The sequence below is a fragment of the Corvus kubaryi genome, unplaced genomic scaffold, assembly GCF_017639235.1.
Source record: "Corvus kubaryi isolate FWS band 111438036 unplaced genomic scaffold, C.kubaryi_AGA036_p1.0 37398, whole genome shotgun sequence".
In the NCBI taxonomy this organism is placed as follows: Eukaryota; Metazoa; Chordata; class Aves; order Passeriformes; family Corvidae; genus Corvus; species Corvus kubaryi.
In genome coordinates this window covers 33474819-33490820 of record NW_024581137.1, presented here as the reverse complement: position 1 = coordinate 33490820, position 16002 = coordinate 33474819, and the positions used below count along the sequence as shown (strand labels likewise).

Sequence of the window (16002 nt, the reverse complement as noted above, 5' to 3'; positions counted from 1 at the left end):
ACTCTTGAGCATTACAGCACAGGTTTTTACCACTTGAGCTATGGGACTGACAACCCTAATTGGTAGCAGGAGAAGACTTATTCCCTGAGGGCTGAAAAAGGAATATGCTGCTGGCGCCATGTGTTGAGCCTGGGTGTGGGGGAAGGTAAGGAATAAATGAGATAATTAGGAGTTTCTACTGTGTAAGCTGCATGGAACTGGAAATATCAGTATTTCTCTTGCTAAGGTAGGAAAACAAGCAAAAAGGAATAAAGTGCAGTTAAATAACATTTTTTAAAAAATTACTGTATTCCTGGGATTGGATCACAGAATGGTTTGTTCTGTTCTCATGTACATTAATGTAGTTTATTTGGTGGCTAGAAGTTGCACTGTGGCAGCATAAACAAGCAGTAGCTGGCCAGGCTGTGGGGTATTCAGTCTTCAAGTCTCAGGTATCAGGCCACAGTTTGAATAGTTGCTGCTTTTGCCATGATCTATTTATACATGAAAGCCAGTGCTTACACTTCATACAGGACTTTCTGGAGTGTGTGATCGCTTGTGACAGCAGAATTTTAGGCAGTTTATATGAATAGTCAGTACTGAGTTGCCACAGATCCCTGGCCAGGGCAAAAAAAAGTCTTGCTTATGAATATTTGGGTGGGGAGTGAAGAATTCCAGCAAACAGTTAATCCAGGATTTTTATCTTTCTTCTTCTTTTTTTTTTTTTTTCAATCTGCACATTTCACAGTAGCACTCTTCAATCTTTCCCACATTCTAAAGATTCTTCTTTGTTAAATTTAGTGTGAAATAATGTTACTGAAACTTGACACTGTATAGCTCTTTAATTCTTCACTCTGGAGTCCTTTCCTCTGTTGGAGGTGTATATTAGATGTTGCTATTGGTTTGTCAGTCCCTTCTCCTTAACATGCTGCTGTCTGCAAAATAGATCAGGATTCTGCTCCTCAAACTGTTTCAAAGTTGAAATGACATTATTCCACTTTTCCCAATTTTATATGAGTATTTTAATAGAGAAGATCTTCACATGCCATTATTTAAACCTTCTTTGTGTCCAGCACGTAATGTGTTTCAGCCAGACCACAGGCTGCTCCATAGGATGGTGTTGTCCAGGGGTCCAAGTTCAGCCTTCAAGGGACCCTCATGGGTCTCTTCATGGGCTTTTAGTATGATTTTGTCCTATTTAAGCTACTCAGAATTGCTTCTATGTAATCTTCCAGTCCTGAGAAAGAGGGGATACTGAGCATTTTCTTTTGCAGTCCATGTTTTTATCCCAGTTGTTTCCTTGTTTTGTTCTAGCAATGGAGTTCTTAGCTGCCTTGGAAGATTCCTTTAATGAATTACCGTGGCAAAAAATTTGCTACAAATGATTTTACTGCTGTTTCTTTTAAGGAAATCAGTGGTAACTGTTAATTAAATGTACTCAACTGTTAGGCTGTCTTTAAGATTGCAAACTGGGAAACTGAAAATAGTTACCGCTATCTCTGAAGAGAAAGTTTGTCTAATAACAATACAGAGTAGCAGAAAAATATGGAAACATGCTGGATAAATGCTGAAAGGAGTTTTCTTCTTTAATTTTCATTTAGAGAAGTTGAAGGTTTGGGGTTTTTTTTTTAATGATTCCATTCCATCCATAACTTTGTAGAAAAACCCTTTTGTACTTCACTTTCCTCTTGCCTTTTGAAGTAAATTGCTACATCAACAAGGTAATCTGTCTGACACAAAAATGCCTGATATTTCAAATTGGGTGATAAAGATTAGCTGTAGTATTGGGTATGTGGCCTTACTACATACCTATGGTCTGTTATGTGAATTTATTGTAAGTTCTGTTACCATCTATTTATTTAACATGTTTTGTCTTCATTTCAGATAACACCTTAGAAGACAGAAAGAACCCAAGGAGACTATGTTCAGCTTCTTCCGAAAAAGCCAAGATTCAAAGAAGGTTACAGTGCCAGAGAGAGAAGCAGATGGATTTGTTATTGTGGGTAGGTGGTGCTTCTGTATAAAGTGATTCTTTCATCTTTGAAATTTTGATCTTGAAGTTTCTTTGAGATGCTTAGACTAAATGAAATGTTAAGAAAAGCCATTATAAGAATTGTTCAGTATTCTTACTTTTCCTGATGAAGTTAATTTTTCTAGTTTGCTCATTTGGAGTAAATAGCTGAAGTTTTATTTACATAGGTCCGAACTCATATTCAGGAGCACTGAAAATGTAGTTTTTTGTTTCCCTTTCATGCTCTGAGTGGGAAGAAATTACATCCTTACAAAACAAGAAAGGTCAAAGTTTAGGCTTCTAGCTTTATGATTAGAGTTGTGGGAAGTGACTATCTTTCTGCAGTTGTTAAAGGATTGGCTTTTATTCAGGCTCCTCCTTTTCATTTTACCCCTAGACTTTTTATATTAGAAGCCAGGAAGTGCCTATGCATTTCTGGTCATGGTGAATATAAATGCTGTCTCAGAATTTTACTCTTAGTTCAATAAAAATTAAGCAGTTTAGGGTTTTCAGTGTCTTCTTGTTATTCAAAAACTAATCTGAAGTATACACTCCTGTGAATTGGCTAAATTTTGAGCTTTGATCAAGCTCTTTCAAAGTTTTGCAGGTTGGCTTAAGTGTGCGGAAGAGAAAAAAAAGTATCACTGTTATGCTGAAACTGATCCTTTTCTTTTTTCTCTTTTGACCATTTGTTTTCCTCCTTGTGAATCTGTCATCATCGATATTCAGCTTCTGCTGTTCTGTTTTACCGACTCGTTCTTATCAGGAATCTTACAGTGTTTCTCTGTTTAAGCATTACTTCTTCTTGAGCATTTTCAAGTCACAAAAGCCTCTAGATTATTGAAGTCTAACAGTATGAGAGACTATTGGAGCCCTTTCTGAGGAGAAGTTAGATTTTTGGCAAAAGTTCTCCATTAAAACAAATCTGTTTCACATCTGTGACTGCGTTGTCATGCTTAATGTCTGGCTTCCACTAGATTTTGTTCACCTGCACCAGTTCTGATGGCTACATCAAGTCACTCCATCATTTGCATTGTGGAAGGGTCAAAGGAGACACATCATCATCCCCCAAAAGTCTGGAGACCATTTAGCATTTCAGTTTCTGTAACAGGCAGAATTCTGCACCCAAATGTTGCTATGTCCCACAGTTGCTGGTCCTGATTCTGCATTCAATTTAGCTTCATTCCTTTTTCCTGAAATGCTGTCAGTGACTATTTAAACTTTGTTCACATAAATTCACATAAAATTAATCTGTTAAATATCATCTTAAGAACAATCAATTTTGTTTGAGTCTTTTTTTAAATTTATTATTATTTTTTTGCTCAGATGGAAGTTAATTTAGCAGTCTGCAATGAAATGGACTGTACTAGGCAGAAGAGCTGCCATCAGCCTTATCAGTGGAGCATATCACTGTCTTGCAAGACAAATGTAGTTGCAGAATTATGGGTCAGGACTTAAGTAGATATTTATCTGGAAGGGGTGTTCTTGTCTAGGGATAGTGTCAGTGGAAAAAAAAAAACCCAAACCACATCACTTATCCACTCTGTTAGTAACTATTTCGTTACTCAGATGGAATGTTCTGAAGCTTTTCTAAACTGGTGTAAAATATTCTGGAAATCCAATAGTAAATATCTTTAACACATCTCAGTAGTAGATTTCTAGGACCATTAGTGTGAGCACTATTGTAGGCAGTGAACACTCTTGGAGGGAGTGGGCATTTAATTTCTTGTGTTTTAAGTTGGTTCTTAAAACCAGTTTTTCATTCAGAGCATGTAAGAACAAAAAGCCTAGTTCACCAATATCCTGTGGACATGGGAGGAATCTTTCTGTATCAGCTGGTATTTGAAAAAGAGAGAAGAAAATGGAACACTTTTCTGAGAAAGCTCCATCACAGCTATTGCCCTTTCAAATCCTGAGGATAATTTTTTTTTCTTTTTTTTTCATAAATTCTCCAAGTTCTGTTATAAATTGCTATATTTGAAAACTACCTTTCCTTGTAAAGTATCAATGCATTTGGGAATTCAATGTCTGACTAGAAAGGTGACTCATAAAAACAGCAGAATCAACAAAACCAACTTTGCAGCCTGGTAGCTGAAAGAAATTCTCTATTTTAGCTTTTGGGGCAAATATTGCATGTGTAGGAGTCAAGAAAAAATAATCTGTAATTCCCTCTCTACAAAATAAATACAAAATATAATTTCTTACCAGAGACTAAAGCATTTTTATGTCTAACTACCAGTTCACTTATTTTCCGGATACTGGTCATTTCATCTCTTCCTGAAGCTGTAAAAATGGTGCTTGTTCTATAACAAGCAGAACTATTACTCTGAAAAGGGAGAAGAGGCTTATGAAATAGGCATAACGCATGCAGTTGGTTTTGATGAGTGAATGAAATGCAGAAATATGGAAAAACATTTCAGAGGTTTTCCTGATCATCACAAATGCTGAAAGCCACATCACATTTTGAAAGCCAGAATTAAGAAAACAAATAATTTTCACTAAGCTTGGGAATCTCAGACAGCAGTAGTACTTAAGGAATTTCTCATGTTTCGTGGCTTATATAAAATAAATTCCAACCTACTATTCATTCCTACTGTTGCTAGCCATAGAGAAAAATAAAGGTTTAATGTGGTTTGGCACACAGCTAAAAATCTTCCATCAATCTCAAACATCCAAGTGTCTTGTAGTCCTAATCTCAGTCTAAGATCAGGCATTGAAAATCTGAGACAGCAATGCTGCTTTTCCGTATGTGTTTGGCAAGACAATCAGAAACTCTGCAAACACCCTCATGGTGCTGATGGTTCCACTGGGGTGGGTGGTGAGTGTTTTTGCTTGAAGCAGCTGAAAGATCATAGAATCATAGAATGGTTTGGGTTGGAAGGCACCTTTGAAGATCCTTTAGTTCAGCCTGCCTCTATGGGCGTGAACATCTTTCAATAGATCTTGTCGTTCAAAGCTCTGTGCAGCCTGACTTCAAACATGACTTTTCTGGGCAGCCTATTCCGGTGTCTCATCACCCTCATCATTAAAAAAATCCTATAAATAACTAAAATCAATTAGAATATTGTTCTATATGTCCTCTTTCAAAAGGACTAAGGGAAGTTAATTTTGTTTTCAGGTTTAGTTTAAGAGCCAGTGCAAAGTCTTGTTTCCTTTCCCAGGCCAAATTGCAGTAAGCCAGTGTGAGGGAGCAGCAAATGCTGGTGGCTCCACCAGCTGAGCCTGCAGCTGAGCAAGGGTGCCAGGAGTGCAGGGCCTTGGGCAGAGACCTCGCTGAGGAGCAGTGCAGTCCCGTGCTACCTGAGCAAGGACACCACAGCATGTCTGGGGACAGTGACCGGGGGCAGCCGAGACCGTGACTGCCAGACAGGTCTGCAGGGATTAGGCACATCTGAGGCCAGGCCAGGAAGTCGGGTCAGAGGGTTGTGATCACCTGGGTTCCCAGGCATCCCTGCAGGGTGCTTTTGGCAAGGACCAAGAAATGAGGTGTCTCCCGCAGCTCTTTGCCTGGCCCCTGATGGATGTGCTCAGGCTGTGCCATCTGTGCTGGCCATGGGCACAGAGAGCCAAAGCGCTGGCACTGGGAAGGGGCTGCTGAGTCCGGTGGTGCGCTTGGGGCAGGACAGCCAGGATGGTTGTGTTGTCTCTCACTGTGTCTGGAGGCAGCACAGTTCTCTGAGGAACTCTTGATCTGATGCTTTGACCATGCCTGAGTTCAAGGCTTTGTTTACTTTTGACTTGTGTTTTAAAGGCTAGTCTGTTCCATGGATTTAAGAGTTGTTGGGTTTTGTTTGGTTTTCTCTCAGGGATCTTTTTATGCTGTATATTGGAATGGAGTAAATGGTTTGGAGAAGCAGCTGAGTTGCAGGTGCTGACAAATCTGATTTTTAAACATATTTAACTTCTGTTTCTTCCCTGAACTTAGCACAGATTTCTCTTTCAATTTTTTGGATGTAAATTAACATGGGTTTTCAATACTGGCCAATGTCTGTCATTTCAGTATTCTGCTCTCAGCCTCAGGAGCTGACCTCTTAACAAGTGGTAGGGAGTATTGGTACTTATAGGGAGCACTAAAGTGTCACCCAAAGGTTGTTTTCTGAGATTCAGCAATTTTGTTATAGAGTTTTTCAATGAGTAAGTACCTAAGGAAAACTGAACAGGGACACGATTCTCATCAGAGTAGAGTGACTGTCACAGACACAGGGAGCCTATGGCCATGATAAGAAAGTTTGGCAGGAATTTTGTACTGAATGTACACTTCTGCACTGCGAACCTTCATTCTTTCTACTGTGCTTTCCTAGATCCATTTAGGAAGGCCATCTAGAATTTAGGAGTAAATTTTGGATTAACACTTATTTGTTAATATTTCGCACTATTGGAGCAAGCATGATTTTTGCCTATTAAGTTTCTTCTCAATAGAAAATAGTCCTAGACATAAGAAATGTTTTGAAATCTCTTCCAAATAAATAGAAGGATCTGTGGTATTTAAGTGAGTCTTGGATTTGTTCAGTTAACCCTTCTGTTTCAATGATGATGTCTGAAGAGAAGAAACTCTACAGAGCAAATGTGTTCGGGCTTGCACCAGCATCTAAAACGTCACAGGAAAGGAGGTGGGAACTACTGTTTTTCATCCTGTGAGATGAAATACAGTATAAGGCAATTATTTCTTCCTTATTAAAAATGTAGACGAGAACTGGTACTAATATCAGTTGAAAGGTAGAAAATTTGGGAACTTCTTGTGAGAAGTAGGACATTGTTGAATTCATCATTGCAACCTGCTGTGGCAAAGTGAGGAACATAATGGGCTGCAAAAAGAATATGCAAGGAGTTTGATAAATTATAGTGGATGATAACAGACATTATTATCTTAAAATTTTGGTGGTCAGGTATGACTTACTCTTTTAAAAAGTTTAATCTCAGCAATGCATTTGAACTTTGGCTTTATTTTAAATGAGGTACTTTAACCTTCCTCTGATGTATTCAGTATCTATACTGTTGAGTTAAATCAGTATTATAATTCCTTACTACAGGACCATCCTCATCTGTAGGCAGGAGTATCCTCACTCATCAGTGAAACTGTGAAAAGTATGATTTACATCCAGATGAATATCTCCCTTTGTTAACTGCAGTTATACTGCGGAAGAACATCCTTAACAAATGGGAAATCTTCTGTAGTGAGGATACAAAAAAGTAAAATAATCAACCCAAGTCAGCCTTTAGTTCTGGAAATCTGGACTGTTTTTCCAAGGAACAATTTTACATAAACTTGTTCCCAAATTGCAGTTTCTGTTTTGCCACGAATTTACTCTTCATGCAGATAGTTTTTGGGGTACTTTGGATAAAGTGCTTATTTGAATTAAGGAACACCCCCGCTGTTGCCCAACATGTAAAAAGGCCTTACACTAGGATCCTTACTGTTTTCATTTTGATCTTAGTAGTATACAGATCTCTACATATATTTTTAAGAACTCCTTAAATGTTTGCCTCTGAGAGAAATGTATGTATGTATAAATTTTCTGGAGTGAATCTGTTATGAAAGGGAAATTTAATATACTGATACTCCTGAAACAAAGGACTACCCCCATACTAGTTCATTACTGCAAATCAAATACTTTTCTGCTTTCTTCCCTCTGCATACACAGCTCAAAGATTAAATGCATCAAGAGATTTGTAGAATCTTAGTGTTATTGCTGCTGTTTGTTTTCTAGGAGTTCGTAGTAATGTGTAGTAAGTCCGTGAAAGTCTCTACATTGCTTTTTCATTAATATTTAAGGAGCTTTTAGTGGTGCTAGTAAGGAAGCTTGGGCTGCTGTAGTGTTTCAAAATATACTATTACATTAAAGAAACGTACAAGGCATTGTGCCAGTTGGAAAAAAAGCCGTGTCGTAACGTCCTTTCATTTTCTGCATCAATGGGGTTACATTACCTATTTTTTTAATATAACAGGAAGTGCTTGTGTAGTTATTTCCAACCTTGTAGTTTTCGAATAACCAACCTACTGGTTTTTTATGGGTTTCGAGGTTAAAATATTTAATACTAACTTCATAATAATCTGAGATTTGGGGATATATTTTAATAATTTTTATCTAAAGAATATTTTATACGTATTAGCCTGTGCCACTGTAAGTGAACACTTCTGATGCGCACTAAGAAGTTACAGTATTTAAAGTGACCCATTTCCTGAAATGTTTCTTTATGGTTTTTATGCTTAAAAACCACAGTAGCTCATCTGGGCATTGAATTTTGCAGCCAGAGTTGATTGAAAAGGGAGGAAGAGGAATTCAGAAGAAACAGTCCTCTCCTGTTACCGATCCTTAGTTGCATAAGGAGGTAATGTCTCCGCTTCATTCAGTGATGCAGTCAAACTAATTCTCTTTGGGACTAATTTTGCACAAAAACAACCTGCCGTTTTCAGTGGTGCCGCTAGATGGGGATTTCCCTCGGATTCAGGGCTCGGAGGGCTTTGCTCTCCCCCTTTCACACACAAAAGTGCAGTAGTAGTAATTATCAGTGCACCATTTGATTAGACTGTAGGTTTTCAAGAGATTTATAAAAAGCTTTTTAAAGCCTAATATCAAATCTATAATGACATTCCAACCTAATAAAAACAATGAAGCTTGAAATGTTGACAGCATGTATCTAGATGTTGGCTTGTAATTCGTTCCAAACAGATCTGTTGAGGCCCATGTGGGACCTAAATAACACAAAGAAGTAAATTTGCATATTTTACAGCAGGGGGAAAAAACAGAATGCAAAAACATGAATAATTAGGAGCACAAGCTTCATGCTATATTAATACTGTTGAAAAGCATGTGTTGATTGTATTCTGAAAGCCAGTAGTGATTTGGTTGAGTGAACTCAGTCAGCATCTCTTATGCAGATTAAAGGATCTGGGTTACAGAACAACTGAAATTCATTGTTTTGCTGTATAAGGAGTTATATTTCTTAAAGGAAATGCATTTTTTTTCCTCTTGGATTCTATATAGCAAAAGGAATCTTTCTTTTTAATGCCTCATCAAAATATGTTTTTGTTGACAAATGACTGTGCATTTCTTCATTTACTTACACACCTTTGGATTTTAAAAACAGTTCTCTCAGCTACAAATCAGATGTTAGTATATTTAACATTTTAGTATACATGACCTACTTACTTTTCATTCCACATAATTTCTCTTCCTTTTTTTTTCTAGGCCTTGAGCCTGTGGAACATATTCATGATGTTTTCATGCTATGAATTTGATTATTTTTAAATTTGAAGAAAATGCCCTTCTCAAAATATTAGCATACAGGCCATTTTTGAATCTGAATATCATGAATGGTTGTGTTGGCTTTTGTTGATTACAACATAAGATGTACAGCATACTTTTTATGAAAGAAAAGGTTATTTATTTTAAAATGGTAAATAGTATTTAAAGGGATTCACTGTTTGCTTTGGCTGAATATTATCTTGGCCCCTTAACTCACAACTATCTCAAAAAGTTACCTGGTTTTGACCATGGACTTAAGGGAGGAAAAAAGAAAGAAGATGAAGACTTCTTGTTTAAGTTGTTTTAATGCTGGCTAGAAAGAATTATGTGCTGCTGTATCAGACAGCTTTATTTTGGGGCTTTAAGAGACAAAAATGCACAGAACCAAACACTGTCAATCTGTCTATTAAGCACATCTTCTTAATTTGCATAACCAAAGGAAGAAAATGGTAAAATGTAGCAGTCTTTTTAGAAGTTGATGTAATTGTAAGAGGTTAAAGAGGCATCTGGCAAAAGGTTGTTTTGAGGTCACACATGCATCTGGCAGTTTGCTGCCAGCCCTCTAAGAAAATATTGGTTGGAGTTGCACTCCTGTTTTTCATATTAACTGCCTTCAGACTTGATGTATAATAGTCACTTTCTACAATCCAGGTCTCCAAAGGGCTCCTCAGAGGTTTGGTCCTACTGATTTTAAATTTTGCAAATACTGATGGAAGTAGAATATGCTTAAGTAAAAAAAATCCTTTTTTTGCTAGAAATTTTTTCTCAGAAAAGATGAAGACATTTTTTGGACATGACTGGTCTACAAGGAGGTGTTTACATAGTTGAGATTGTATTCTTTAACCTTTCTTATAGTAGGGTGATCACTTTTGGCACCTGGGTTCTGACAATTTTGCTCCTATACATAGAAGTTCACTCTCTAGTAGCAGTGCCATTGTCTATTGGCCTATATAGCATTCTTAAAGCAATTTGAAGTTGAAATATAAGAAAGGAAAATACCTATTGCTTATTGAGCAGCAATACGGAGTAAAAACAGAGTAAATAAAGAGTAAAAACTGTAAAAGATAGTATAAAAGCATGGATTTTCAAATGCTGGTTGTAAACTTTGTTTCCCAGAATACGCTGGTCATTAAATCACTTTTAGAATTAAAAGTTTATTTGCTTTATGATGCAAAGAAAATAGTTCAGGATATGAGAACATATTTTTAGGCCAAGTCTGATTTACCTATACACAGTGGACTTACAGCTAGAGCTAACTGAAAAACAGGAGGTGAAAAATGTGTTGCAGGAGCACGAGTTGCTGTTCTGGCAAGTGATAAATTCAGGTTGAAGTCCCTCTTTCAGCAATTTGCAGCACAGTTAGATGATCATTCCTTGCAAAGAGAGCCCTAGTTGTTAGCTCATGCAATCACTGCCTGTCTGGTTGGAGTCATTCAGACTTCTACAGATGTTAATCAGTGTTAATTTTCTCGGGAGGAAATGTTTTGTTGAACTGATTTTACACACACCCCTCCCTATCTCTGGCAAATAAATGTTTTTGTACTTTTTTTTCCAGTGGAAGAAGAAAAATTACTTTTCCAAAGATACAGTGTCTTATTTATTTTTAATTAGATATTATAAAGAAACTCAAGAAGGTTGTGTTCTGTGTTTTACAAGTGCTTCAAATCAGTCATGTCATAGGCCTCAATGTGAAATAGTACCATAAGTGTAAGGCTTTTACTTATAAAATGAAAGATGGCTTGTCACTTTGTGCATAAAGATGTTTTTTCTTTAGCTGCTCCTTCTTGGTATACTAGTTGAGTACCTTTCAGTCAGGCCAAATAAATTAAAGGATATAGGGGATTTATCCATTCAGTTGTTCTGCATTTCAGTGCTATTTCGTCTGGTTTTGCCACAACACGTCTTTGAAGGTTGCCAAAGATATAACATGCTTTCTGATCTCTGCTCACAGAGCTGAATGATCTTCAGCTTTTACATAGTGCTTTTCTCCACAAATGAGGGTTGTGTGGACAACAATGAAATTTACTCCCTTCAGTCAAAAAGAAGCATTTGCTTACAGCATTGACCATGGCTAGCTGGGAAAATTATGCAGTAATCTTTATTTTCTGACATGATCATTTAACTTTGTGCTTTTTATATCTTTTAGGAAATTTCCATTAATTTTAGTAAATTAGTGCTATTTCCATTGTCATGGGGATATCCTAAATGACAGTAAAAAATAAAGAAGACTACAAATACCCCCTAGAGTAGTGGGCTGCTTCATTTGTGCAGTTCGTTTATCTGTTAGCACACACCTTGCTGGTAGTAGTTACCCGTCTACATTACAGGATATAATCCCAGTCTTAATTCTGTATATTGTTTCCTCAATTTACGCATGGTTATTTGCTACAAAAGCTGTGTATAGGGCAAAAATTATAATGGACAGAAAATCATTCAAAAGCTTAAGTTGGTTCAACTCAGAATATTGGTACAGTGTGTTTCTCTCTCTTTCCTCTTCCCAGCAATTGAAATAAATGTGGGACTTCAAATTCATTCAGCAGATGTGTACAGTCTCTTAATTTCCTTCTTGTTTTTGTCAGGGTGTCTAGGTGAAGTTAGAGGAATATGGATTAGGTGGATATGGATTTGGTATTTTGTCTGTAAGAATACAAGTACAGACTCTAGGGAGATCTCTCACAAGTGGAAGTATTGAGTTGTGAGTGGTGAGGCTCATTTGTTTTGGTGGTTTGGTTCCTTGTGGGGTTTTTTGTGGTTTTTGTTTGTTTTCCTCTTTCAATTACCCCCAGATTAAAGATGAGGGGTTTGAGCCTGTAACTGCCATGTGCAGTATACAATTTTTTTCAGTTAAATTGGGCAAGCTTCCTTAAAATGATCCAAAGTCACAGACCTTTCCTGGAACAAAACAAAGCAAACCAAAAAAAGATTCTTGCTGTTAGACTGTGTCATTCTAAATCTTCTTTTGCTGAGATCTGTCTGGACCAGCAGTATACTGCAATTGTTCAGAATTTAAGCTCATAGTTTTTCTACTCCTAGGTGAATAAGGGAGAGCAACAATTTAAAACCCATGAGATTCATTTTTTTCCTTATTTAGGTTGGTATGAAACTTCAGGGTTTTTTTGAGAGGGATGGAGTGGAACTTAATGGCTATTTCTTTGCCATTTTATTTTTCAGTGGGAACTTGCCTACATGATTTCTTCTGAATTATTTCATCCCTAGGTCTTGCAGAAGGGCAGGACTATGGAAGATTTGATTTGCAAAATCATTAGAAAAGCTATTGTAGCAGAAAGCAGTCAATATTATCTTTAAAAGATGGATATTAAATACACATACCAGTGCACCCTTCATTAGGAGGCAGACTTGTGGAGAGGATATTTTTTGGTTAAAACTGTTTTCTTTTACTAACCCACAAGTTATGTCAATGCTCTTATAAAAAGATGCACAAAGAGCTTTCATTAGATCTAAATACTGACTCCAGTTGAATATAAACTTCAGTTGGATGTACCAGCTCTTACAAAAATTTACTTCTACTTACCACTGAGCACCCCAAAGGTGAGGCCCAGTAAAGAACAAGTAGTAGTTTTCAACTCATCTATTGTGTTTTTAAAAAATAAGAAAGAGTGAACCAAGAAGTAGAATTAAGCATCTCTGAAATTTAGTTTACAAAATCTGTTTAGAGCATATTTGCCCAAAATGACCTACTGGAAAAAACAGAGACCATCAGTAAGCTTGGATTCTAGGTATGCTCTGGAGCTGAAGTGTCTGAATCAAAGCATCATACCTCAAGCACCTCTGTCCACTTGATTCAAAACCAAAAGCTGAAGTTACAGCATGTTCCTCTTGAAATATGTTTGGTGTGTATTTGTGCTTATTCAACCATTCATCTGAGAAGTAGGAGACCTCAACTCCAGTTCTGCATAGGCTTAGTGCTGTCAGATGCACATCTTCCAGCATCAAAGTCTAAAAGTCCAGTGAGAGGACTGCCAGTGTTTATACTGGCTGCACAGTGATTCTACTTCAAAAATGCAAGACATAGGAGCTTCTCTGATACTGCATGAGTCATTGAACTTCAGTGGCCCGTGAGTAAGAAAATGGGAATACTGATCTCTGCTCCCTAGCCCATGTGTGTGGTGGTTTTTTATTTCTTAAAATGAAATGACTAAAGCTTTTAAAAAACAAAACAGCACAAAGAGACAGAATATGTTGCCAACTTCTAGGCATCAGGCTCAGACTTGTTCTGATTTGTTTTACCTCTGTCCTGGGCAACCTTTCCTTGTTGGGTGAACCAGGTCCAGCTTCAAAAGGAAGGGGAGAAAGGTTCCCAAGGAAATTAAAGTGTAGCTGACTGAGAGAGCTTCCTGTGGGAGCCAGGAGTCTGAATATCATCAGACTACAGGGACCAGATCTCAGATCCATTGTTTCTTGAGTGGGCTGGCTTAGAGGGTGACAGTAAAAGCAGGATCTGCTCCACTTTTCCCTGGAAATTAAAGCAAGGGGAATGTGCCCATTATGCCTGAAACGTGCAGTGGGAGATGTGAGGGGAGACATGAGTTAAGCTGCTTCCTGATCAGATGCAGGACACTGGTGCAGAAGTGACAGCTAATGAATTTAGATTCCTAATGCATTTTGTGGCTTCTAAGACAGCTGCTTTCTTAGATTATTGTTTCAAGTATGCCTTTGTAGGCCTCCTAGCCATTCTAATCTTGTTGATAGCAAAATATGCATACTGTGTGAAGAAAACGAGTCGTACTTTGTTATAATATGCTTTTCATTTAAAGTAGCATAAGCAGCAGTCAAATTCTATACTTGCAAGTCTTTGCTATTGCACTGAAGTACCTTTTCAGGAACATTAAGAAACGTTGAAAACAAAGAAGGAAGCTAATAATTGAGCATCATACTTTTAAGTGATATTCAGCTTGTCACAGCCCTGAATGCATTCATTAGCTGTCAAAATTTGATTTTAAAAAGCCCTACTTTGTTGCTGGACAGTGTGTTGCAGGCACAGCTGTTTGGTGGAAGAGGGTGCATTTTGTTTGCGCATATTCCTTCTGCCGGCGTTGTGATCCAGTGGGCACGGGCTCCTGGCCCTCCCAGGGGGCTGACAGTGCTGGTTGGTAAAAAAAATGGGATCTTGTTCTGTGTAAAATAATAGTATCACAGGATATGCTGAGTTGCAAGGGAGCCACAAAGATCAAGTTCAACTCCTGGTCCTGCACAGTCACACTGTGTGCTTGGGAGCATGGTTCAAACACTTCTTGAACTCTGTAAGCCTTGGTGCTGTGACCACTTCTGTGGGGAGCCTGTTCCAGTGCCCAAACACCCTCTGGGTGAAGAACTTTTTTCTAATATCCAACCTAAACCACCCTGACACAACTTCAGGCCATTCCCTCAGGTTCTGTCACTGGTCACCACAGAGAAGAGATCAGAATCTGCCCCTTCTTTTCCCCTCATGAGGAAGTTGTAACTTCAATGAGGTCTCTTCTCGGTCTCCTCCAGGCTGAACAGACCAAGTGACCTTGGCCACTGCTCATACGGCTTCCCTGCAAGGCTCCTTACAATCTTTGTTGCCCTCCTTTGGACACTCTCTAACAGTTTAATGTCTTTCTTATATTGTGGCACCCAAAACTGCCCCCAGCACTCGAGGTGAGTGCAGAGCAGAGCAGGACAATCCCCTCCCTTGCCCGGCTGCCAATGTTATGCCTGATGCCCCCAGGACACCATTGGCCCTCCTGGCTGCCAGGACGCTGCTGACTCATGTTCGACTTTCTGCCAACCAAGACCCCCAGGTCCCTTTCCATGGCGCTGCTCTCCAGCCTCTCATTCCCCAGTCTGTCTGTACATCCAGGGTTGCCCCATCCCAGGTGCAGAATCTGGCACTTTCCCTTGTTGAATTTCATACTGTTTGTGATTGCCCTGTTCTGTAATTTGTTGAGGTCTCTCTGCAGGGCCTCTCTGCCTTCATGGGGTCAACAGCTCCTCCCAGTTTTGTACTGTCTGTGAACTTGCTTAGTATCCTTTCAAGTCTTGTGTCCAGGTCTTTAATATAGATGCTGAAGATCACAGGGCTGAGGATGGAGCCCTGCAGAACCCCACTAGTGACAGGTCACCAGTCTGATGTCACCCCCTTCACTGTAACCCTTTGTGCCTGACCCCTGAGCCGCTTCTCACACATTGTATGATGTGTTTATCCAGCTTAATGCTGGACATTTTTTCCGGAAGGATCCTGTGAGAGAGAGTATTGAAAGCTTTTCTGAAATCCAAAAGGATTGCATTGACTGGCTTCCCTTGATCAACTAGGTAAAGTAAAACTTTATAGTAAAAAAGTAAAACTTTATAGTACAGTGAAAGCTGTCCAGCACATTCTAATTTCAAGTTTGATTATAAGAAGTCATTGAGGACTTCAGATTAAACGTTCTTAAAATTTTATTTACCTGCACATTGCTTCTTTAAAACCTGTAGCACTCAGTGCTGCTGTGGAAGTTGGTTTAGATTTGTTCAGGGCCATAGTCCAATAGTGTTTGTCTTGTCTTTATCCTTACACTCCTGAGCTAATTTGTCTTGCTGTGTTTGGGGTTTTTTGCAGTCTTCTGTTTTAAAACAAAAAGGCAAAGCTTTTTTTTTTTTCTGTTTCAAAGACTCCCCTCCCCCTCAATTTCTCATTATATCTTTTACTGGAAGTACAGGCTCATACCTGCTTAACATCAGCAGGTATCTTTCAGCTGCACATCTTGCATACTGACCTTCGTAACAGATACTCTAGAGCAAGAA

The 16002-nt window shown here is 38.4% G+C and overlaps 1 protein-coding gene across 2 annotated transcripts in view; it reads left to right on the top strand.

Moving 5' to 3' along the window:
- UMAD1 (UBAP1-MVB12-associated (UMA) domain containing 1) overlaps positions 1-16002 on the top strand; it is a 78971-nt gene that overhangs the window by 5240 nt on the left and 57729 nt on the right. For both annotated transcript variants that reach the window (XM_042043149.1, XM_042043148.1), the window contains exon 2: positions 1864-1982. In XM_042043149.1, the coding sequence (XP_041899083.1) occupies positions 1901-1982 (82 nt within the window). In that variant the 5' untranslated portion in view covers positions 1864-1900. The remainder of the gene's footprint in view (positions 1-1863; positions 1983-16002) is intronic.